Source organism: Phoenix dactylifera, chromosome 6, assembly GCF_009389715.1.
Source record: "Phoenix dactylifera cultivar Barhee BC4 chromosome 6, palm_55x_up_171113_PBpolish2nd_filt_p, whole genome shotgun sequence".
NCBI classification, from domain to species: domain Eukaryota; kingdom Viridiplantae; phylum Streptophyta; class Magnoliopsida; order Arecales; family Arecaceae; genus Phoenix; species Phoenix dactylifera.
The window spans coordinates 3704027-3729971 of record NC_052397.1 but is presented as its reverse complement, the minus strand read 5'-3'; the positions used below and the strand labels follow the sequence as shown (position 1 = coordinate 3729971).

At 41.7% G+C, this 25945-nt stretch overlaps 2 protein-coding genes across 3 annotated transcripts; one reads left to right on the top strand and one right to left on the bottom strand.

The window, feature by feature from the left end:
* Positions 1-1638: 1638 nt before the first annotated feature.
* On the top strand, positions 1639-16673 carry LOC103698953 (E3 ubiquitin-protein ligase SPL2). Of its 2 annotated transcripts, none has more exons than XM_039127154.1 (7): positions 1639-2176; positions 3695-3796; positions 3890-4060; positions 4189-4310; positions 4573-4692; positions 11318-11583; positions 16363-16673. In XM_039127154.1, exons 1-6 carry the CDS (start codon positions 1823-1825, stop codon positions 11580-11582), a joined length of 1134 nt encoding a protein of 377 aa, XP_038983082.1. In that variant the 5' UTR covers positions 1639-1822; the 3' UTR covers position 11583; positions 16363-16673. The 2 variants fall into 2 exon arrangements, with proteins under 2 accessions (XP_038983082.1, XP_038983081.1); XM_039127153.1 differs by lacking the exon at positions 16363-16673 and adding an exon at positions 12295-12635 and having other exon boundaries at positions 1642-2176.
* Positions 13516-16363, bottom strand: LOC103712559 (protein NODULATION SIGNALING PATHWAY 1-like). Its single transcript, XM_008799113.4, has one exon. The coding sequence runs from the start codon at positions 15424-15426 to the stop codon at positions 13810-13812; it is 1617 nt and encodes a 538-aa protein (XP_008797335.2). The 5' UTR covers positions 15427-16363; the 3' UTR covers positions 13516-13809.
* Positions 16674-25945: the final 9272 nt, after the last annotated feature.

Below are 25945 nucleotides of genomic sequence, written 5' to 3'. Positions count from 1 at the left end.
TGGGCTTTGAATCGAGCTTTTTTGAAATTTGATCATTTCCGTGCCCAAGCCTCTATATTATAGACATCCAGTTCATCCAAGTGTATTTTGGGCCTTTTTAGGACCATGAATTGGTGACTTCACTCGTGGGCTTGCTTAACCAGTATGGTTGTGTCGTGCATGCGTGCATACATGTCTGGCACATTTTGCCACATTCCTCTTTGAATTTAACTGTACATTTTATAATCAATAAGCAAAAGAGGGTACTCGTGGACTGATTGAGACTGCAAAGCGAAAGAGCCTTTCCAATAGAAAGGAAAGCATCTTGTAGACAACTCGGTAGAAAGGAAAGGCCTATGCACTTACATGACTCCTGCAAATTTTACCGTACCTATACCCAGAGCCAATGCCCTAGCGATTCTACCATCGTGTTACAAAACGGGAGCTCGTGTGGATGGACAATTATCCACACTTGGCTTTTCAGATGCAAGTAAGAACGTGCTTCGGGGTTAGGTGGTTGTAAGGGCGCGCTCTAATCCCAGATGTTTGTATGATAACAGGTGCTTTTGCCTCATTCATTCAAGAAAATGAAATCCACAAGTGCAACTGCAACTGCATATGGTGGTTGAGGCTAGCGTTAATAGACTATTAAAATCTTTATGGGTCTCTCTGACGGTTACCTAGATTGAGCCTATAAAAAGGCTCTAGATCCTGGATCTTAGTTCAACACATCTAAACCTAGATTAGACCTTGTGCCACTACATTGAGAGAGCACCCATTAGCATTCTTTTTCTTTGATTTTTCCTTCAATTTTCCACCAAATTCCATTCCTTTCTCAATTTCATAAGTTTTTTTTTTTATAGTTCTTCATGGGCAGCTGAAGAAGAGTCGATTGGAACAAGCTTCTCATGCGATCGTGTTCGTAATTGGAGATTTTGGTTTGAGTCGGATTCATCATAATTTGGGGACGATCTCACTGTAGACCCACACGGGAGGGATGAATTTCATTTTTAAGATAGTATTTTCACACATCTCGAGCTAGAGACACCTATTTTTTTCTTTGTTTTTTATAATTTGTATTGTTATTATTCTTTTGGCAAGCGTCCATCCCAAATTACGGGATTACAGCTCATTCGGTTTGATATAAGTGAGTCAAGCGGGTGTCCACTTCGCCGTAGTGACCTTGGCTCTCGGAGGTTGGGGTTTCTTTGAGCAATTTTTTTCCTTCGTGGGTCATGCTGGAAACCTACTTTGGCTCTGCTTCGAGCCACCTATATACGTACTCAAAATTGGCTTCTGTTCAGGTCAACTGAGTTCAGATAAGCCAAATACAAGCAACCAAATAGGCCCTTACTGATACTAGTATCACGGTTAGCTATCTATTTACAACGGTTGACATCTTTGATAAGATTGTTCGGCAGATCTACCAAATACTAGGAAGCAGAAGACATTTGCTCTTTATGTGGATCAATTTAGAGGGAAGCAAAAGAAGATGATGCAATAACAAGAAGAAGAAGAGTGAATTGCTAGGTGGCTACAATGCATGCAAAAAGGGTCATAAGGTACTGAATTTTTTTTTTATAGCAAAATATTGTTAAAGACTTTGATCATTACTTAAATAAAATCCTATGAATGACGTATGAATGGTGTGCGAGCGCGAGTTAGAGAGGGATCTAGAAAGTATAGTGGAAGGAGCGAGGACGCATGACACGCGGTCGGTTGCGCATCAAAGAGGAAGCGGACTGTGTTAGCTCGGGAGTCGGGAGTCAGGACGGCCGAGAAAGCGTATGAAAGCCGGCCAGAGTCCGAACCGCCTACTTGTCCCGCAAAGAGACGGGCGGAGATGTCCCGCGACTACGACACCGCGGTCTCCCTCGCACGCATCGCCGCCGCGTGCGACGGCGCCTTCCTCGGCGTCGCCCTTGCGATCTGCGCCGCTAGGTCCTGGTTCAAGTACGTCGCCACCACCTCCGCCCTCCACCGCATCCGCGACGCCCCCGCTGCCCACATCTCCGACCTCCGCTCCCTCCTCCCCGGCGACCCCGGTTCCGACGTCGAAGGACGGCTCGTCGTCGTCCGCGGCCAGGTCCAGCCCCGCCCCGCCGTGGAGTCGAGCTTGCTGGCCCCCAAGAACCGCGGCGTCTTCGTCTCTGAGAGCTCCGGCGAAAGGGCCGTCGTCGTGCAGCACACCGAAACGGTAAGCCCTCTTTGTCCCCTTATCCATTTCTTTCCCCTTTGTAATAGATTAGATGATGCGTGATGCTAGGGTTTGGAGTTGTAGTTCGAATACTTTCAAGAAATTAGGATTTGGATTGGTGCTTTGAACCCCTTTGAAGAAACTGGGGTTCCGAGCGGAAGAAGTCAGTAGTTCTGGTTCGAAGCACCATTCAGTTGGATTATCAAATAAATTACGTTAATCACTAATAATCTTTCAAACCGCTGAACCCATTTTACCGATTTAGCTTTCCGTCTCCATTTGTTTTGATTGTATGCTAATTCAATTGACATATTATATTGACTTCTTGTAGAGGAGTTTTAACATTCTATTGCATGCATCAATCTTCTAAATTCTAACCCCCTTTTTTTTTAAAGCTGAATATTTATTCCTTTAGGGAGTCAAATGCAGAAGTTGCGTATACCATTTGTAGAATCATCTCTTAAAACTTTGTAATTGAGTTTTCTGAGACGGTAAGCTATTATATCTATCTTTATTGTCGCATAAATTGATTTATATGAGGTGAAAACACTATAATTTCAAGTCTGCACCACAAAGAAGTGCAAGTAAGTAATTTATTAGTGGACAAGGCACAGTTGATTTCTGGGATGATGTAAACTTCACCAGTCCTACCAGCACCTGCCTCTGTTATCTGCTTCAGTAGATATGATGCCACAAATCTTTTGCATTGTGTGCGAGATAATGAAGAGCTGGCAAACCAACCATATGTCTGTTTTGTTCAATTAGCAAGTGACAACAAAGAGTCGATGCCATGTTATAGAAGGTTCTTACTTCTTGGTATAGAAAAAGATACCTGTATGGGGCTTGGTCTATTAAATGTACGTGTGTGAAAAGTGTATGTTTTCTCCTAATGCTAGAAAATGCATGTAATATGAAAAATTGCATCACACACAAGCAGTTTGAGCTTCATAACATGCTAAATCAAACAGACGTTCATCAAATAAAAATAATAATAAATAATTAAAAATTGAGTAGGTATAGTGCAAGCACACTTGCACATTGACATGTGTAAAGGTGTAGGCAAAAAACTCGGTCTGAACTAGAGTTTGACTAGGTATTGACATGAACACCTTGGCTTGTTATGTGCATGCAATATAATTTTTCTCAAAGTTCTTAAGGCCCTAATCTTGAAAAGCTTCCATTCGTATAATAGGATGGAGAAAATCATGGCCCTTCTCCATGTGGGACTGTCCAAAGTTGCAAAACTTTGACGTTCGGTGCTTTACTTTCAAAATTATATGATATAAATTTGAATTGCATATACTTTTCCTTCCATTTCTTGAAATGATGGCCCACACCAAAGTTAAAGTCAAAGTGGATGTCTCTACAACATCTGAACTAAATTCTTCTTTGAAATATTCTTTTCTCGCACCTCCCCAATAATATGCTTTCAAGCATTGGGTGTTATATATTTTTTCATCTGGGATTTAGGTTTAATGTCAAATGTTGCTTTGCATCTTGTGTTTTGATGTTATGAAGTGTCTGTACAATGAATGGAGGGGCATGTTTGGATGGAGTTTTGATCTCCATGCGCTCTTTGTGAAATCCTTGAAAGAGCAAAGGTCAAGCTCATTGAGAACGGTAAGCTACCAATGTTACCCAGATATACATTCTATCTTACATAATTTACATTATGACAATATATGATGAATTTCTGCCTGTATGCTTTTGTAGGTACCATTTGCTCTTGTGGAAGGTGGCCAATGGCCCCATTCTGGTTATGTTCATGTTAGTTTGGATGGTTCAGCTCATCCAATTCCTCTCACCACAGTTTATCATCACTTGCGCCCTGTTCAGGCGACTCCATACACATTCTTCCAGGCCATCTTTGGCAGTGGGTTTCCAGTAGGTTCTTGTTCTGCTCTTGTTGCTTTTTCTAATACTGTTTTCTTTCTTTATTATGCCCGTTTTTGGATTCATGCTATTCTCATTTTCTTACAGCACCTTTGATTGAATAACTGTGGTTTTGAAAGGTTGCATTGTTGCATGAAGAAAAGATCCTTCCAGTTGGAAAGGAAATCACTGCAGTTGGCATTTGCAGAACGCGAGATGGAAGTCTCGAGATAAAATCATGTGAAGAGCTCCCTTATTTCTTGTAAGAATCTAACTGAGGGTCAGGCTTTTACATTTCGTTCATGTATATTTCTTTGTGGCAGAACAGATGTTGGTTTATGCATTCTTTGTAGTTTTTCTTTCAAAAAAAATAAAAAAAAAACTCATGATTCTTCAATGACTATTAACTTTGTGTCCACCTGAAGAAAAGACCCTATTTATTTTCTGTTAGCTGTAAACTATTATTTGCTGAAAGTTATACTTTCTTATTTATTGTAACTACTGATCTGGTGTCACCAATGCAGATCTGATATGACAAAGGATGAAATTGTAGGTGAACTTGCTACGAACTCTGGGATTCTGTTTTGGAGTGGCATAGTTCTTGGAACAGTGTCCATTGGTATTTTGAGCTATTCCATTATCAGGTATGATGAGGGAACTTTATTGTGAATATCAACATAATTTATGCTATTTTGATGTTGTGAAATTTCTTCCCTCTAATTACAAATATCTATGGAGTAAAGTCTGTTTTTTCAAAAACATATTGTAATATTCATCTTCAGTTAGCTTCTATATTGAATGCTATTTTAGTTTTCATGACTACATGCTGAGTTAACAATGACACCTGGCAGATTAATATGTTTCCATGCCAAAAGATCTCAATAATATTGCTGGTCTTAGTGTTCGTCGTAATATAATGTGAATAACTTGAAGGAATCTTTGCTTTTTATGGTAACCAATACTTGTGACAGTAAGTGAGCACCTAGCATTCTATGCAAGGGAAATAGTATATAGGAGGCAAGATGAACTGAGGGGATGCAAGGTGTGGAAGATCTTTATACAAGGGCACTATACCTAACTATGTGGAACTAATGGTTTGGTGTGCTTGACAGATCTCTGAGATAACAAAATATTCTCATGCGTATAGAAGGAGTGGCTAGATCTTGACACATGGTGATGTGATAGCAAACATGGATATAATCTATTTATTTTATTAAAAAATATTTTCTACTCTGTAGAGTTGATTTCATAAGAGAGGAAAATAGAGTCAGTTTATATACCGAATTTTTTTCTTAGAGAATTAAAGAGTTTGCATGACAACTATAATTTCACCATCTCATTGATTTCCCCCTAGTTTTGAAAGTACATATTCTTAAGCATAAAAAGCGAGAATTGGTTGAGATCCAACTTTTGTTGGAATTTGTGAGTTAAAGAGAATCTGGCTTGTTAGAGTCTGATATATTATCAAAATCCTCTTTCTAGTATTTTGACTATCACATCTTTTATTTGTAGGGACATGTGGAGGCTTCTGGTCTCTTTCCCATTTCGAGAGAGGAGATAGCTTGGTTTCGAAATCCTTTTCCTTAAGGTCATAGTGTTGGAAGTGGCCTCCACACTCCCCCCCCCCCCCCACCCCCCGTCTGACCCTCTATTGTGTCCTACCAATTGTCCTAAAACAAGACAGCCAACAACAGAATTTGAAATTAGAGGCGATGAATGTTCAAGAAGAATCTTCAATTAGGATGCCTTACACATGGAAGAATTATCTGAACCCAGGATTTCTTAGGTCTTAATTGAATAGTCAGTATAAACCTACAACTAGAGTTGATCAAATAATGCACACAGATCTCTGTAGACAGTGATCTGAAATTGAATAATCTGATATAAACCGACAACTAGATTTGATCAAATAATGCACACAAATCTCTATAGACAGTGATTTGATCTATCACCATACAGAAGTAGAGAGATAAACAATAGAAGAAGAAGAAGAAGATTAAGCTAGATGAGAGAGGAATAAGTAGCAGAAGATAAGGAAAAGAGATGATGGTTTAAGAGAATAATAGATGATGATGAAGAAGAAGAGTGAGTGTAGGGAGAGAGGGCCAAACTTAGCCAACAAAATTCCATACAAAAATAACTCAATAATCTTCATAAATTCGTCACTTTATAGAGGCCCATATTTATAAACTTTGAGACATCGAAAAACTTTGCTTGCTATCCGACAAAGGATTCTTTGACTTATCTATGATGATCCTAGAACTCCTTTTTTTGTAAATTGATTCCATAAAAGATGTAATTGATCTAAAATTCTCTATATCCAAACTTTCCAAATAATAGTTAAGAAATTAAATCATAACAACTTTGCAACTTATTTGACCCAATATATAATTGAACGAGGACTCTTACACACCAATCTTGCAGAAATCAGGATTGTAAAGCTAACTATAAAAAATGCATAAGAAAAAATCCGCAAATATAATAAGATATTTTTTTTGTCCTTCATCATTCACTTCTTCTGCACAAGATTGCGTCCATGCAATCTCTTGAATGGTGCTCATACAATCTCTACTGTTGGATTTCCAATAATTGATGATGGAGTTCCACACACATTTCTCTTGAAATCAAAATATAGGATGACTACTGAGGTGCATTTCGATCCACCGCTTGAAGGCTTCCAAGTATCCAATGTACCCCATAACATGAGGAAGCACAAAAATTGGCTCAGTATGTGATGGCGGACCACTGCAGGGAGAAGAGAGAGAGGAAGAAGAAGAGAAGGAGGAAGAAGAAGTTATAGAGACGCAGAAAGAAGAGAAGAGGAGGAGGAGGAAGAAGAAGCAGAAAGAAGGCTAGAATTTTTTTTATTCAATCATTCAATTCTTCTAATTCATGAGCGGGGTGGCCCTTATATAAGCCTTACATTATGAATTGACCAAGTCAACAATTAACAACTAACCAAACTTGGACCTTCAATTAATTGACTAAGTCAATTAATTGATTACATACCAAATTAAACCTTACTAACATTAGACCATTAAACCAATTGATCACACCCAAAGTTGGACCATTATAATTAGGTCTTACATTGATCAATTGATCCAATCGCTTGACTCAACAACCAAATCGACTCAAACAAAAGCAACTGATAAGGCAATAAAAGAAACATGACACAGACTCGAATGGACCCAATCCAGGGCCTGACTCAATCTGGTGGCTCAAGAGCATCTCCTAGCCACAATGATGCCAATCTATGGTGCGAACGCGAGCGAGTGGCTCTGAAGGCACGATCATTGGAATGTAGGGCTCTAATGTCCTCATCAGTATGTGTCATCATAGCATTGGTTCTCAACGTTAATTACTGAGTTGGAATTAGTTTTGCCTTCAACAATCAGATCTTCTGGATGCTCTTTTGATGGTTTGATGAAGTTATTGAAGATCCCCTTGTGGCTTGATAGGCTCGATGCCAAGTTTTTGTTTAATTGAATCATTATTTGTTTGATCTTTGCATGGCAAATCCTCGGTTTTAGGTTCTTGTTGCAACTCAACTTGGGCTTTTGTTGGAGAAATCTGCTTTAGAACCTCTAAATGATTAGAAGCTCGTGAAGATGAAATCATATAAGTGTGATGCCCGAGGCCTCGGGCTTCTAAAGGTGCTTACAACAAATCCTTTACTGTTGCAGTATCAGTTTTGATGGATGTTATATCATAACACATTTGCCCAAACACCTTATTCTCATATTTGATATGTTGATGAAAGGCATCCATCCTGAAACCTAACTCGTTATTTGATAACATGATGAAAGGGTGGGAAGAAAGAAGAGGATACAAAGGAGATCAAGGGAAAGCACGGAGGAAAAGAATAGGACCCTTTAGCTCCAATACTAAATTGATGTAGGACTATTTTAGGGATTGTCTACAATAGGTGCGGTGGCCCTAAAGTCAGGTTGAATTAGGACAACAAGTACTTTTGTTACTTGCTATCTAGAATCTCAAAACAGGACAACAGGCAACAGAATTTGAAATTAGGGGCAGTTGTTCATGAAGAATCTTCTTTAGGGTTCCTTACACGTGGAAGGATTAGCTAAATCAAAACCTAGAGTTTCTTAGGTCTTAATTGAATAATCCAATATAAGCCTACAACAAGATTTGATCAAATAATGCGCACAGATCTCTGTAAACAATGATCTGACCTATTGACAACACAGAAGAAGTAGAGTTAAACAGTGGAAAAGGAAGAAGATTAAGATAGCCAGGAGAGGAATAAATGGCAGGAAATAAAGAAAAAGATAACAGATTTTGAGAGTAATAAATGAAGAACAAAAAGATAGAGAGAGTAAGGAGGGCACCAATCCTGGGCAGTGGAAATTCACAAAAAATAACTCACTAAGATTCATAAATTCGTCACTTCACAGAGGCCCATTTTCATAGTCTTTGAAACAATAAAAAACTTTTGCTACCCAAGAAAGGACTGTTCAATTTATCTATTATGATCCTAGGACTCTTCACGTAGATTGTTTCTGGAGAAGACTGTTAATCAATCTAAAATTCTGCTATATCCGAACTTTCCAAATAATAATTAAATTAAATCTTAACAACTTTCTAGCATATCCGACGCAATATATAATTAAACTAGGATGCTTAAACACCAATCTTACTCAAACCAGGACTCTGAAACTAACTCTCACAAAACCTAAGAAAAACATCCGAAAATACAAGAATATATTTTGCTCTCCATCTCTCTCTCTCCCCCCCCCCCCTCCCTCCCTCAGTTGCTCACTCCCTTCTTTGTTCCTCCTCCCACTTTCCCCTCTGGCCTCTGCATAAGCTCTTGCTCTCTCCACTTGGGCAGGGCCTAGATGGCGTCGGGCCTATTTGTGTTTGGGCTAAGCTCAGGTTTATTCTTGGGCCTAACCCATCGGGCCTTTGTGTTCAGGATGAGCTTAGGTTTGCACTTGGGCCTAACCTTGCAAAAAGGTTTTGGGCCTAGGCCAGGTTCGGAGCTTGAAAAGTATCAACTGGGCTGGGCATGTGTTGCATGGAAACCCTACTCGACCTTGGCCCAGTTCCAACTCTACATGAGGACTTTTCATGGTTAGAATTGGATTTTAAGAAAAAAAAATTAAATACATGTCACGCTAATGCCTGCTGTTTCTTTCTCACATACCCTCATGTTAGGACACTCTAAGAAGTTTGCTTTATATATAGTGCAGATAAAAACTATATGAGAATCGATGACAAATTTGTTATAAAAGGACAGAAGTTCAGGGGGAATATGGTGGCTGAGGCTGTTGGTCCATTTGGAGGAGACTTACCCCAAGAATTATTTTTTCTGTCCTGTTTTCATTCTATAGAAGGATGTAGAACTAGATGAACAAGGCAATCAAAGGACTGACAGTGCCTTACAATTACATTAGATAGTATGAGAACAGTCATAAGTTGATCGTACCCAACATTGTTATCTTTTGGTGGGTATAGTGAAGTTTGGAGAAAGATTTGAATGCGTTGAAGGAAGTCTGGAAGTAGCAATGGAGTATGAACTATAAAGTGAGGGGAACTATCTAAGAGAGTTTCAACTACTGCAATTCAAGCATTAAATTCATATTGAGGAAGGAAGCTTGAGTTCAAGTTGAAGGATTTAAAAGATGAAGGGAGATGGTTATCTTTTCAAGTATTGCTGCTTTAACTGATTTTCCTATATTTTTCAAGTTTCAAAAATTAGGTTTTGGTTTGGTCAGACTAGATGAGTTTCTGTTTTGGCAAGTTTGGCAGTTTCAGTGGTTTGAGTCCTAGTTCAGCAGTTCTTGTCGAAACTTCTAGACAAATCCAAAAAAACATCGATTGAATGTAGGGAAAAAATAATCAGTCAAGATTAGTTAGATATTGTTTTAAATAGTTTAGGGCCTTTAGATACTAATTTTTGGCAATTTCATATTGAAAAAATGTTTGGAATGAAATTTTGAAATTAAATTACTCAAAGATCATGTTTAAAGCCTAGTAATCCATCTTTTTTTTTTAATATGAACTAATAATAGATGCATCAATGAGATCCGACCTCTAGGATAGCCATACTTCTGACCATACATTCGCTTTCGCTCTAAATTTTCTTTGGAATGTAAAGCTGCAATGCTTCCAATTCTTCCATTCTTCTCAAAACTTATAAACTCAAATCTAATCAAAAGAAATGAAGAAATTTAAAAATTAGACTATGACTTAAATTTGTGTCCATAAGTTAATTTGGCTGAAACTCCAAAATGAACCCAGTGTCAAATTGGTATAAAACTTAGAACCATGTTATATTCACTAACCAGCTTTAGAGTGGAAGACCAGGCTGTGCTAGCACCACTGCTCAACTACTGCACATGTATTGTGATTAAAAGGCATCAAGCCCTTCCTCATATGCCTGACATAATTCAGTAACATTCGATATGAGGTAGTAGCAATTTAGAACTCCTATGATCGTTAAATTGCTACTGCCATGTGTCTTTGAGCAGATAGCACGTGTATTGTGATTAAAAGGTATCAAGCCCTTCTCATATGCATGACATCATTTAGTAACAAGCAATATGAGGCAGAAGCAATTTAGGACTCTAATGATCATTAACTTGCTATTGCCATGTGTGCTTTGACCAGATACTAGTTTTGTCTTTCCATGCAGTGAAGGCTGTTTCACTGTCCCATGATCTTTCCTTGTTGAGTTCCATTGCATTCATATTCAATAATAAGAGAATGTAAAATATCCTCCAAAGTTCACCATATTTTATGCATACAAAAGCACTCAATTATCAACTCTTTCATGGCTGTAATCGGCGAGATGTGCTTGTCCAGGGTTTGGGACTGCCTGACCTGTCCGGATTTCTTGTATCTCAGGGCAATGGCCACCCACAATGCCCTTGAAACAATTTTTAACCTCTTATTGGCATTATATTTCTAGTTATAGCCAATTTAATGTAGCTACTGTCAGTAAATGGATTCAAGCCAATATAGTAATACATAGGCAGTAAATGGCTTGAAGCCAGCATTTTTACATCGAATTTGCTGGAAAGCAAAATTTTATTTATCCTTTAATCGGAACAGCATTTGGCTTAAAGCCAATGTAATATGTAGTCAGTAAACGGACTAAAGCGAGCACCTTTGTGTCAAATATTTTGGAAAGCAGGAACTTAGATGTAGCTCAACAGCATTTGGCATAATTTTGTAATGGACTAGCTTATAAAACAAGATAGAGTAAGAGTTAGATTTATTCCAATTTTATTGATCCTGCTACAGGTATTGGTGGAGATGGAAAGAGAGGAGATGGAGGAACCAACAATTACTTGATGAAGCTTCAGTCAGTGATGATGAGTCTGAAGATGTACCGGATGGGGAACTATGTGTCATCTGTCTAATGAGGCAAAGAAGATGTGCTTTTGTTCCTTGTGGACATCGTGTTTGCTGTCCCCGCTGCACAATAGATGTTAAGATTAGTTCATCACCGAAATGTCCTGTCTGTCGCCAAAGCATTAGCTCTTCCATCAGGATTTATGATTCTTGAGGTATATAGACTCTTGACGCCTTGCAATATTTCTGCATATGTTTTGTTACATTGATAGAGTGAATAGGGTGGAGGTAGTCTGACCATCAATTCTGAGTGAGGATCTCCAATACTGCTAGGGTATCACAGGTTGGAACTAATTTCATATCTGACTTTTCACTGTTATCAATCAACAATTGTCTTACCTCTTTTTAGATATACAAGTCAACATCTCCATTGACTTACAAAACAAACTCTTATATCTTGTCTTGCTCCGAAGTCAGTTTCCTCTTTATTTGGCTCCACTACGTATGCTCCATCATTGTGAATAAAGAACATAATGTATGGTTTACTTGCGTGGTTTTACCTGTATCCTTCCATCACTGGTGAAAGATGAGTGATTTTACCCTTAAAAAAAAAGAGATCTGATTCCCGATCTCTAGGAATAGGTTTATTTGCAACGTATTATAACTCCTTTTTCCTCCTCACTTGTAACCATATGAAGTAACATCCATGCACAAATGTAAATACCCCTTGATGAGTAAAAAGAAAGGCCCAAAATTTTTTGGGGATCACTTGCAGCAGAAATTGCTGGAATTCATATTGTTGCGATGGTCCCCGCCTATCAGGCTTGTACAGCTTCTCAAATTAAGGGCAGGGTTGTGGTTCACTTAAACATGCAACTTGACATTTTTCTTTATTTATGCAATGCTTTTGTTGCTTTCTATGCCAGGGATGTAAAACGGCGGAAGATTGGCTATGCATGATGACCAGAGATTCCAATCCTCAAACTTTCTGATATACAAGATATACATGTTTGTTGTATATTTTAGACGATTTTTCAGTTTTGTTTCTCCTAATCGGCTACGTGGTTCATCCATTGCCTAGGGCGGTTAAGTTATTTAACCTGCTGATCTGGTTATCTACCCCCACTAAATAATCTGCTGGTCTAGTGGGTCTGTATACGTTTCAGTGATGATGTAAATTTTTGTAAATTGCAAAGATGTTATGAACTGTTTTGTTTAAGTACATTTTAATGGGTTGGTGGCATTGAATATGTGCAAAGGTTGGCTCTTTAGCATTGAATTGCAGTTGGCTCTTTCCATTAATGTTTTGAGATTTTTTTTTTTTAAATTCTTAAGAGAGATCTATCTGCACTATATACCTAATCTTCACTTTGATCTGGTCAAATCTAGATTGATATGTGAATCTGACATCAATGATCCAAACTATTGGATATGATTTACTATCTCTAAACTATTTACGTATCGGAAATTATGTGATTTGGAGATTCGTAGTATATGTATCAACTGGTTTAAAATTTGGATAGTTTAAATAGTATAAAATAATATATATTTTTTAATGTACTAAATTTATTTTGATCGTTTAATATATAGGCCAGTGGTTTTTGAATTATATGAATTTTTTTTTTTCATGTAAGTGGTTTAGTGATAGTAAATTATATTTGATGGCTTGAATTACTAATATAAGATCCTCATTGTCTAATTTAAATTTGACCGAATTTGAGTGGAGATCTATTATAGCCAATCTAGCTATATGTATGTATGTGTGTGGGGATCTATCTGCACTATAATTATCTAAGTTGTAGTAGGTTGCACCACTCAAGATTCAAGAAGCTTGGAACCTTTGGTTGGTAAGTAGAGATGTATGGCTACTTGGATAAGCTCTAGTTCATACGAGTAACAGTCATTAAAATAGTTAATATCATATTTCATACTTATAACCATTCAACTTTTTCCTAATTATTTATGATCAGCATTCTCATTAAAATGTCATTTTATTAAAAAAACATAGGTGGAATATGTCAACTCAATCACCAATGTTTGAGCTCAAGTTTGCATTGGTGGGATCACCATCCCATCAAGATCGGGGAGTAGAGATTAAATCATGGATGAAATATATATGATGTATGTTAATATTCAGCGGCCATATGTTTGAGAGTGATTATACTTTAGATCAGCAAAAACTTGGCTTGATATTACACATCAGATCGTAGCTCATGGAAATTCCACTGAAGCTCTCGTTATTGCAAGGCAGACACTATCCACAGCTACATTACATTTTATCCATCTCGTACCACAAGAGAAGCATATCAAATTCGGGTGTCCTCGCCAGCATCACATCAACTACAAGGCAGCAGAGATGGACCACCTATCGGGCGGCGGCGATGCCGTGGATGGTGTGAAATCTTGGCAGGCCCATCTCGGCCCGTAACACACTGGATCTTTCACTGGCTTCCGGTGTGTGGCTTCCACAGGGAGCAGAAGGACACGGGCTGGCCCTTCCACCAGAGCCCCACCGCGGCCTCCGCCGCCCTCATCTCCCAGTTCCCGTCGTACTTCCTCAGCAGTGCCCGCCCCGCCTCCACCGCCTCCTCCCCGAACACTTCATCCCGGAACCCTAGCCCCACCATCATCTCCCGCCACCGCTCCTTCCCCTCCTCCGGCGCCCGTCCCTCCAAAACCCTCGCCGCCTCGCCCTCCACCACCCGCCTCTCGGCGCAGTCCCTCCCCTTGAACGCTGCGCTCGTCGAGTCCAGGAACCTCCACAGCAACTCCGCCCTCCTCCCGAACTCCGCTGGGAAGCTTCCATCGCCCTCACCGGCGCGGCCGCCGTCGACCTCGCTCAGCACCATCAGGTCGGGGTTTAGTTCCCTCACCGACTGGAGCAACGCCGTCCGGGCGTCCAGCCCGCCGTGGCCCACGCGGAACTGGGCGCAGACCACCAGGATCTCGCCGCCGGTGAGGGACAGGGAACGTGGCGCGAGGGAGTCCGCCCGCTCGATTCGGAGGTTAAGGTCGATGGACTTGGCGTAGCGGAGGAGGTGGGAGGAGAAGTCGTACCCCGGCGGCGCCGCCGAGAAGGGCCCTGGCGGGGCGGCAGCGCCGGCGACGGTGAGGCGGACGAGGGCAGGAGGGCCGCCCGGGCGGCGGGTCAGCGCCTCGAGGAGCGTTGGCCACTGGACCCCGTGGGAGACGCCGATGTCCACCACGTGGAGGGGCCTTAGTCGCTGGTTGGAGTCTAGGGTTAGGGCTTGGAGGATGGAGGCGTTGGCGAGGGAGTTGGGGAGGGCGAACCAGGGGCTGACGTCGTGGAACTTGATGAGCGCCGACCGGAAGAGCTTCGGCTCCGTCGAAACGAAACACGGGGAGTCGTCGGCGGGGCCACCGCCGCGGGCGGGAACGTTCACCGCCGCCGCGATCCTGGTGGAGGAGAGGTGGCGGGTTAGAGTGCGTAGGCCGTAGGCGGCGAGGCGGTGGTTAGCGTCGCCGGACGGGGAGGCGAGCTCATGAAGAACGCATAATAAATGCTGGACTCTCGAGAGGTTGGCCACCTCGATGGCGGTGGCACAGGGGTTGAGCAAATGCTCGGCCCACCTCACCTCCTTGTTCCCATTGCCGGAATTCCCTCCATTCCCCTTTCCCTGGCCCTTTCTTCCATTCCCCGGCTTTTGGGGGATCTCGCCTTCTTCCTCGAACTTCCCATTGCGCTCGTCGCTAGCATCAGGCCCAGTTCTCCGCCGGTTTCCATGAGCTGCCACCTTGTTGGGGGTGGTTGGACTGGTGGGCAGCTTCCGTTTCTTGGAGAATTCAGGTTGTGGAAGTGACTGAGGGCTGCTGCTGGTGGTGGTGGTGGAAGGGACGGCTATGGGGGTGGTGGATGGGGGCATCTGGAGGAGGTTGGCTTGGTCTTGCTCCTGAGTCCACCATTCCGAGCCGGCAATGGATTCAGGGATGCTGTAGGGGTCATCGAGGAAGGAGGGGATGAAGGAGATGGAGTCCTCTAACCAATCTAGGAGGTGGTGGTGGTAGGTTGTTAGGTCTGGTCCTTCCTCAAAGGTCATGGTGAGAGAGAGAGAGAGAGAGAGAGAGAGAGAGAGAGAGAATGATACGAATGGAGGTTTAGGTTCTTAAAGCATTTTTGGCTCAGATAGTAAGAAGGATATCATGGTGAATAAGGTATTAGACTTGAGAGTGTGAGTGAGGATAAGATTACATAAAAAGAAGTATAGGCTCTGAAAGGGTTTTAGGTTTAGAAAGTTGGAACGGGATCATGCTGGGGAAGAGAGAGATGGAAAGAGGTTTGATGATTCTGAGCATTGACTTTAGACTTTAAGATTGTTTGGGATAGATAATTTTGGTTTCTTCTGTGGTTGGAAGCTTAAACAATAGGGAGGAGATGGTAGGAAGGGCGGTGGAATTGATATATTTTATGGTCGCGGTTGGTGTTGTGATTGGAGGTTTGAGTGTGGTTTTTTGTACTCTGCTGCAGGTTTATTAGGGAGAGTAATAGCTGTTGGTTGTTAGTTGGTATGCAAATATAATACTCGTTGTGCTCTGCATTGTATATGTGAATGATTGGGATCCAAATGACAACAGTACAAGATGTATAAGGTTGCATGACAGTGATCTGTTTGGGATTTTCAGTGGAGTATCTTGTAGATGCTGCAGACCTTGGCTTATAGAATATCAACATTTTTCTCTAAAAGGATGTATGCTGTGCATGTGTAATGTTTTAGTTGGTTATGTGCGAAGATGCATGCTGCTGGCAGTATGTCAGTTTGGAGAAAAAAAAATGTGGTTAATTTTAATTTCAGTGGTCAGCAAGAACACACTGTAATGCAATAAAATTGTGAATGAAACTTAGCAACAATATTGAAAGAGACATTCTAGTCCTTGTGGGCAGCATATATCATCTAACTTTTAACAGTCCTTGCTGGCACCATGCATCATCTGGCTTTAATACCTCTTATCTTTTCTGTGTTTTTTTTTTGTGTCAGGTTATCATCACATCGATGAACAATGAAGTTTGAACAGACGTTCGGCATCTTATATATGGAGTAGGCAGCATAACTATAACCATAAGCGACAAGCAACACTCTACTATTTAGACGGTTTGATGAATTGTCTCTCGTTTCTCTCAAGCACATTATCCTTGGAGTAACTGATATTAAATTTTATCTAAAAATTAGCATGCATGTTATATTGGATCTTCCACAACTTGTAGTCCTTTCATTATGAAATCTAATATACACTCATTGGGGACATGGATCTTTGTTAGATGTAAACATACTCTCTCTTCATAGCTTCATGTGCAAGTGGCTGTTCTTACCATTTTCTTTGATCTTCATTGCACATAAACATATCATCTCAGTCTAACTCTACATTACAGTTGAAGTTGCTAGTTGGCATATAATCTTGTATTTTAAAGTAATAAACACTAGCATTTGTAGTTCATTGCCGAAATCTCTGTAGCAATTCACTTTTCCCCCTTACTTTCCTGTTAGTTCTACCTGATTTGCTCATTTGGAAAATCAACATCATCTTGCAGAGAATTTGTGTCCTGCATTCATGCTTGGATCATTTTGTTTTCTCTCCATCAACCAGCCTAACATAAGTAGATCTAGATGCAGGCTGAAGTGGATAACAGAAATAAGCATTACAACATAGAATACAAAGTAAACTTTATTTTTTTCCAAAATATGATTGCTACACTACCAGTCTACCACCATGATTGAACCTTTTACCTCTCCGAAGTGGAGAGGGGTGCCAAGCAGCTGAGTTAGGCTGGTTGGAATATTATTCTTTATTGTTATGAAAAACTGTTTTGCTAATTTTGAGGATTGCTATTACATGCAAATATCTTTACTTAGTCCATAGATTCAATCCTTGTTCCTAATATTTTTTCTAATGAGAAGTCCTGGAAAGTAGACAATGACAAACTTCAATTCCAATAATTATCTAGCAGCATATAGGAGACAAGATAAGAGGGGGCTTTGTTCAAAGATAGAGGAAGGGTGAAGAAGAGTCATTGGATGTTACTTATGGATATAGCACCGGCATTGCAATCAGTGTATTTTGAAAAGCTTATCACCTTTCAAACAATTTAAGCCTTTACCTATTTTTAGTATCTGGGCTATGCTAAACTCAGCAAAGCTTATCAATAAAGCAGGGCCAGATGTAGGGACTCTGACAGTAATATGGCTCAAAGGATAGAAAGATAAAGTGGGTGACCTATTAAGTGAAGGCTTATATCACACTCGTTACCTTATTCGAACCAGTTTGATTAGGACAACCATGATGAAGGCAGCCGCCAACATGCATGTTATTCTAAACATAGAGACTGTAATATAATTCTAGTTAGAATAATATTGTACTGTGTTTTTCACTAATTTTCTTGTTTGTTGTTAGTAAGAATCTTAGCAACATGAGACTTTGGCAAGATAAACTTCAAGTATATAGAAATATCAGCCTGGCCTATTCGTATGGACAACTTGCTTCATTCAGTGATATTTAAGAGGGGTGGGAATGAATGACTCTTAGGAGTCTTAGATCTATCTATTTGAGTAAGATAAACCCAATTGATGAGAAGCTGTTGAGTTAGTGAAAATTGTCAGGATGTGCCTCTTTGTAATTCCTTGTACTTTCTTAAAGTAGGCTTCAGTCTTTGGAACCATATTGTTAATTTGTCTTATCTTTCTTGTTATATTAACTATCTTATGCTCCTGAAAGCAAATCAAGTGAATCCCAGAAGCCTTGTTATTTTTTTAATAATTTAAAATCTTAAAGCAACTGGAGAACAAAGGGAACAAAAGAAGAAACAAGCAGCATTTCTATAGACTTTTTATTTCTTCATTTTCGATTTGTTTTCATGGATAAAGCTTGTAGTTTTTGTTCTCTTGTTTTTCTTAGATTTGTTAAGGTGCCATGAAAGAATAGAGAATGAAACAAGTGTCAAAAATTTTCAGAGTTTTATTGCATATAGTGAGGCTATTTCTCATAGTGGATGTTTCTGTGCCCTTCTTCCACTGCACTATTATGTTGCTTTCATCAATATATCCAAACATTTACTTGCATAATTTTTTCTGATTATACAGCTTAGGATAAAATCTTTCTGTACCAATCATGATTAAGAAATGTCTTCCCTCCATTCGTATATTTCTCATTGATTTGAAATTCCAGTGACCTGTGCTTTACCATTTCACTTTCATTTACTCCGCGTTCATTATGTAGCAAGGACATCAGCATGTGCTATTAGGACGTGACTTTAATCACTTCTTAATTGTCCTGCCCTGTATCTATAAAGGTTTGAAGTAACCATCTCATTTTTCAATCTCCTAGAGTGAGTTGCTCAACTTCAAGTCACAATTCGGGGCTCTCTTAATTATTCAAATAATATTTTCTTGACTGCCATCTATCTTATATTCTTATAAGGGATCGTTGAACAACAATCAAAGCTAAAGGATTGAAAAATAAATGGCGAAGAGAAGAAGAAAGGAAAATTTTGGCTTTAAGCTTTTTGCCTCGGTTTTGTATGATGTCATGGAAGAAATCATGCATGAAGAAAAATGATATAGTTCCATAAAGAAAAATAATATACTCCTGCCACGTCTATTGGTAAGGACTGGATTATCTACTTGTCATTTCTTTATCATTTGTTCCTCCTTAGCTGCAAAGGTCCTTTTCTGAAATATTTAGCTAGAAGTCCTTTGGCTCCTCAATTAGATACTCTTCTTCAAGGCATCTTTCTTAAAATATTATGTTATCCTGTATTATTTAATAGCTCTCATAAATTTGAAACATTGATGACCTTTGCTTTCACACTTGGCTTTCGTTTAGTCGGCTCCTTTTATTCATAGCGGTGACGAGCACCAGCACTGAGAGATTGCGACTCTCCTCTCTTTCCAATTGCTCTGCATCATAGAAATAAAAGGTCCATCTAGTGGTCCCATTCTTCCAAATTCTAGATTGAGCTGTATACAGCAAAAATATCACACAAGTTGGATTATCCTAATCTATCAAAAGGGATCTTTAACTGCCAACACTCTAACCTCTCTTTAAAGGTCACAGAATGACGATCAAACCTAGCCACTCTTACTTGGTCACAGAGCAGCATGAGAATTATTTCCATAGATGTTCTAAGTCTTGCATCTGTTGTGCGTCATCATGGGTGTTGGTCTAGGCAAGGTTAGTTACCACTTTCAATGAGCTTCTGTAAACTTCTGCAGTAGGATTTCAAATTATCCAGAATGCAAACCAAATAAAACGAACTATTTGAATTTCTTATATATCATTGTTTACATTTGATCTGTTCAGACAGCGGATAAAAATATTACCAAATCAAGCCTGCATATATTATTCTTAGCGACCCTTCTGCTTCTTTGCTTTTTTTCTTTGCAAATGTGCCATGATGAAGTGAAAAACACCAACACATTGCATGAACTTTTTACATTTTAATGGATCTCAGTTGCTATGACTTCACCTCTTATACCTTTTCCTATTTCACCACCGCCGCCGCTGCTATTATTATTTTGTTGATGATGTTTACATCAATGTAACACTGATTGAAATGTGCAGAGGTCTCCATCTTGAAATGGCACAAGTTTTGGGGCTTCTGACTCTTAATATAAATTCTAATTAAGCGTTCTGCTGACATAAAGCTGTCCTGAATTTTAAACCCAAGTGGCTCCGCTAATCGCTGGTTTCCGTGGCAAGACGATTAACCCCCACATTAAATTAAGGCTCAATTCCTCTCTAGTTGCCTTGTTCTGTAATTCTTGGGCAAATGATATTATTTCGATCTCAACTAAACATTTCTTAGTAACAATTTTTCATGCCTTCTGCAAGTCTTATATCAAGGAGTTCGATTAGTAATGCTTGTTATATAAAAGCATCTGCTGCTTTCTATCATTGGGAGCCCGAGTGTCAACCTGTTTTCTTTGTGGTCTCTGGTTTCTAGTCCATAGTTGCATAAAATGAGAGAAATGGAGGAGAGGGCAGGAGCCTTCAAGTTCTCACAGTATTATACATCCCACTTGATCTAATTGTCCTCCCATGTTGAGCCATAATTTTCCTTTTTAAGATGCTGAGTTGTTCGTTTCACCCATAAACGTTATAAAAAAAAAAAAACAAGCTTGTGATGGTCAAACAAATGAGTCAATCATTTGACTAGGGTCTGATATAACCTCTAAGAGTAGTTTTCCTATCTAAGCTCTACTTAGATCAATTCTTGCTCTGCAACTTTGTTAGCATATTTTCTTGCAGGTTTATTAGCACTGCTTGATTTATTCACAAGTTCGGTTGCAATCATTCCCTAGTTTTTTGACCTTAAGCGTTAAGGTGCTCGGACTTCGGCATCCATTGTTTCCAGCACCATAGGGCTGGCATTGCTTACAAGCCTAAATTCTTTTTCTCTTTAGTACGGTTAGAAAAGTGCAAAGTAAAACAATTCAATGTTAATGCTGTTTTCTTGTCATAATCACCTCTCAAAGTTAATGATCGTTACAACGGAGGAGATACAGGCATTTATTCTCTAATATAACTTTGGGAGTTATAACCATGGAAGAAGATCCTTGTATTTTTCGCTTGATAAAATATATTTATGCACAAAGTGATCAGCAGAAAAGAGAAGGTATAATCGTCTTGGCGGAATAGATTTGGATAGCGGAATAAGAGAAAATTATCCCTTCCAACAATTCTTTTGTCTATCCTTTTTCTAAATATACAAAAGTGTGATGGAAATTTTCTTCTCTTGATAAATCAAATTATTATGAAATCCAATGTACATTAAATATATTTAATTATTCTATAAGCGGCTGTCGATTTAAACTCTAATCTTGAATTCTGGATCTCACTTGAATAGATGGCAGCATGCTGAGGCAAGGCAGATTGGCTTGAGAGCCTCAAGGACAGGAAGTATTGGAGCTGAGTTACATTCTAAAACTAAGTCCTTGTGAATGTGACATCTTCCCAGTAGCATGATAGACAGCATAATTGAGATCCAGGTCAAGAGTCTTCTAATCTAAAATTAGGGTGGCCAAGGAGCAAATTAGAAGTTAAGATATGAACGTATTGGGTTGTGAAGGGCCGGGTGAATTGATGCACCTCGACGCTCTTGTTGGGCCTTCTTTCTATCCGGCCTAGTAAAAGGTGCGTTCTGCACGACTCTTGAAATCCCCCGTGTGTCCCTATCGGCCTCCAAGCTGCAACGAAACCTTCCACCCCGCAGTGGACCAAACCCGATCCCCCCCGCGCCCCCCTTTAAAAAAAAACTGCATCCCCATTTCGAACCAAAACCAGCCGCGCCGGTTTCCTCTTTTCCTCCCAGAGCGAGGCGTTAAAGAATCGATCCCCTTCCTTCTACAAACCCTATTCTTTGCTGAAGAGACGAACAGCGGAGGAAGATGGGGATTGCCAGGCTGCCGACTGAGCGCGGCCGCAAGACCGCGTATGCGAGGAGGAGCGCCGCATTGATGAAGAAGGCCAAGGAGCTCCCCATTTCGAGCGGCGTCAGCGTCGCGCGCTCTTCGCCTTCTCTCCCATGGGCATGCCCTCCGCGTTCATCAGCGACGACAGGTGAGAGTCGGACGTACATTAGTTCTTCTTCTTGTTTGATGTTAATTTCTTGGTTTCGCTTGCTTTAGGGTTCGTGATTTTCATCAATTTCTTTTTGTTTCTCTCTCTCTTTTTTTTAACAAAAAAAAAAAGGAGGAACGGCATTAGCTTCAAGATTCCTTTCCATCAAGAACGTTTCTTGATAAAAGATCTCTCCAGAAAGATGTCTGTGATCCGAAAAAGGATACGGATACTGGTACTTGATCCTTGGTTCGCCGTATGTCCGGTAATGTTGCTGATGGTATTTATTTTGTAGAAATTGTAGTTGTAATCATCCATTCTTCGGTTCACCTCATATTATAGGAATCACCGGCAAGATTCTGAAATCCGGGTAAGTAATGAATTAGAAAATTTAGAAAAAGATTTTGATGCTAAGTAATGGTTCTTTCGTTTTGAATCAGATGTTACCCATCTGGAGGTTGGTTTGATGTCAAAATGGAAGATTGTTTGCTCTGCCTGCTTTTATCACTCATCAAGTTTTCAAGGAGTGCTATTAGTAATTCTTACAGAACTAAACGAAAAGAGTATCATATGTTTCTCCTATGCAGGTGATGTTGGGGATTCTGCTGGGTGAGAGATTTTTCTTAAATCTACCATGAACGCATGCCAACTGCTCATATTGCTTGAGAAATTTGTGAGACTGAAGGTGAGGAAGAACGAAAGGAGGTGGGCTGGGAAAACGATACAGATCTTCTGGTCGCGCCTGTTCGAATATCCGTGCGACGAGTGCGAAATTTCATCTAACAGCTGGTGGCTCCGGAAGATGGGTGACCGTTGAGTCCGGAAAGGTGAAGGAGGCGACCATGGGGACGACGGACGGTTCCCGTGGGCGACTGAAATTAACCCGTCGGCGGTGGCTAAGGGTCTTCCACGGCAGTTGACGTGGACCAGTCATCGAATCTTGGGCGAGGAGCTGGAGACCCTCCAGCGGCACTTCACCGAAGTCCTTGAGTTGCAATTGGCGAAAATGGAGAAGGCCAGGAAGGCTTGGAACTCCATGGTGGTGAGTGCGGAGCTTAGAGCGGCGAGTCTCGGTAGAATGAGTCGCCGAAGCTCAACTACAAGGTCGGAGCATTTCCGATAGCGGAGGAGTACCATACCCTCTGCTTCAAGAATGAGGTGGATCGGTAAGCCGCAATGGAGAACGGGCCGTGGTTGGTGGCTGGCCAACTTTTGGCCATGCAGAGGTGGCAGCCGGACTTCGTACCTGCTATCAACACGGTGAACCGGGTAGTGGTGTGGATTCAACTCCCACAGCTCCTGCTAAAGTACTGGCAGAAGGACTCCATCCTAGAGATCGCAACAGTGGTGGGTCGGGCGTTGGTGTTGGACGGCTTCGCCGATCAACTTCAGAAACTCGAATATGCGAGGGTCAAGATCAAGTTGGATGCCAGGTCCCCTCTCAAGCCTGACGTCTTCATCAAGGGGCTAACGGAGAAGTTTTAGTAGGCTTTCATCTACGAAAATCTGCCGGTCTTTTGTTACAGGTGCGCCCGAATCGGTCATAGAGAGGGTGATTGCCAGTTCTCTTCCCCATCATTGGTTGCGGTGGAGGGAGCGGGGGTTCGGGTTGCTCCGAAGTCCATGGTTGTGGAGACCGCCTCGGAGTCCCTGGGACAACCAGTGAAGGAGTGGGATGGAAAGGATGGCCACCCAGTCTTTGGCCTGTGGCTGGCCACTGACAGGATCCGACAGCCTAGGGCTACCAAGGTGGGGAGTCGGCCGAGGAGGACGACTGGGTCACTGGCCAAGTCTGCCTCGAGGTTATCTTCCACTCAATCTGGGTCGAGTTCTCCTACAGCTAGGCCAAGCTCACCCAATTTGCTCGGAATTGGCTGGAGGAGGTTGCCAGAGAAGGAAGGCTTGGCCAGCAACTCGGGAGAGTCAGGAGAAGAGGTGGGTCAACTTGAGCTGAGCACTGAGTCAAGCTTCGGACTAGTTGTGATGTGGGTCGAGCCCAATTGGTTGGCAAGTTGGGTCGGGGGCAGGAAGACCGGGCTAACACCTTGATGACGGAGGCTGAACCAGGCCCGACCCTACTGAAGAGGGCTAGAAGCCCGCCCAAGGCGCGTGCGGAAGTTGGGCCGGGGGAGTTTGGACTGGGCAACTAGAGACCCGGATCATCTTCATCTGCTGAGGGGCACCAGGTTCGGCATGGTGATCGCGAATGCCTGAAGAATCGAAGCTCCTCCCCTCCTCCCATGGCGGTGAATGCTCGGTCTTCTCGGGTCGGAGTTGAGGGCAAGGGTGGTGCCTCGCGAGCGGAGAGGGGTGGCTTGTCTCTATTGCCCCGGGCGACGGCTGCTCCTTCGTCGTCTTATGAGGTGGCCCATTCACCGGTAGAGGCGTCCTCAGCCGGTCTGGAGGCTTCGGAGGAGTTGGTCGGGGGTCGGAGAGAGGGCGCGATAAAAGCCCCAGGGCAGGAGGGTGTGATGCGGTCCGGATCGCCCGTGGCCAGTCTGGGTGATGGGGCGTGTGGGGAAGACTCGAGCCCTGGTGGGACAGCTCATGGGCATTTGATCCGTCAATTGAAGCAGGCCTTGTAGGAGTCGGAGCGGGGAGCTACACTAGTGGTGGGTGAGTCAGCTAATAGAGGGGGGGGGGGTAGGGCATGAGGAAGAGGGCCAATCCAATCCCCAAGCTGCAGAATGAAGATCTTGTTATGAAACTGTTGGAGGGTTGGAAAATCCTTCTTCGCCCCATCCTTCCATAGGTTGGTGCAGTTACACAACCTGGCGGTTTGTGTTCTTTTTGAAACTCGGCTCTCAGAGAGGAGTCTTCAGCGTGCTAGGCAGGCTCTTCAAGATCTTGGGGCTTTTATGCAGTGGAATTCTAAGGGCTGTCGGGTGGCATTATTGTAACTTGGAGACAAGAGTGTTGTAACCTTAATATATTCAATGAATGTAAACAACAGGTAATTATGGTGATATATGAAGGCAATAGAATTCCATAGGTTCTAGCTACAGTGTATGCCAGTACAAACTTTAGGGATAGAAGGGTCTTGTGGGAAAAGGCAGCCAAGTTGATTCAACAGGGACATCCTACGGTAGTCGTGGGGGACTTCAAGTACATTGACAGCCCGCAAGAGAAGTTGGAGGGAGGCCTTCACTAACAAGAGGGAGGTCAGAGAGTTTCAGGACTTTATCATGGCCAATGGTTTGATTGATCTTGGTTTTTCTGGTCCGAGATTCACTTGGTGCAAGATCTGGCTAAGCCGAGCAAGAGTCTGGGAGAGACTGGACGAGCATTCGCCACTGTCGGGTGGGTTCAGAGCTATTTAGACTACCATGTGATCCATCTTCTCCGAATTGCCTCGAACCACTGCCTGATCCTGGTTAGTACCTCTCACCTACCCTTTATCGGTGTCCTTTTAGATTTGAGAAGTTTTGGCTCTTATACCTCCTGGTCTTGAGAGATTGTTTGGGAGGCGTGGCGAGTACCAGTGCTAGGGATGCTATATACAAGGTGTCCTGCAACTGGAGATGACCAAGCGGCGACTGAGGCGGTGGAATCAGAAAGAGGTGGGAAATATCTTCAGAAAGATAGAGGAGGTTGAAGCTGCTATTGCTAAGTTGCAGTCCCAAGAGGAGCAAGGGGGCTGACGACAGAGGAGTTGGGGGAGCTTAGATCACAGCCGTCCTTGTATGACTCGCTCCTTCGGTAGCAGGAGACCCTATAGGGGAAGAAGTCGTGGGTTAAGTGGATCATGGAAGGAGATCGGAATACCAGATTTTTCCACCAGTCGACGATCATTCGGAGGCAGAGGAACATGATCAGAGCTATAGGGGATTGATAGTCAGATGATAGAGGACCCTGATACCATCAAGTGGGTGCTAAAGCAGTTTTTTAGATCCAGGTGGATAGATCGGCCGATAGTGAGAGCCTGACTGACATGTCGATTCCATTGGCTATGGTTTCGGAGGAGAATGCAACTCTGATTAGCCTAATATCTGCCAAGAAAATCTAGAG

Excerpts from the sequence above, each read along its gene's own strand:
- LOC103698953 (XM_039127154.1), top strand. The coding sequence starts at position 1,823 with ATGTCCCGCGACTACGACACCGCGGTCTCCCTCGCACGCATCGCCGCC. Across the intron at positions 3,797-3,889 it reads GGTCAAGCTCATTGAGAACG|GTACCATTTGCTCTTGTGGA; the intron begins GTAAGCTACCAA and ends ATGCTTTTGTAG. Across the intron at positions 4,693-11,317 it reads TTGAGCTATTCCATTATCAG|GTATTGGTGGAGATGGAAAG; the intron begins GTATGATGAGGG and ends ATCCTGCTACAG.
- LOC103712559 (XM_008799113.4), bottom strand. The coding sequence starts at position 15,426 with ATGACCTTTGAGGAAGGACCAGACCTAACAACCTACCACCACCACCTC.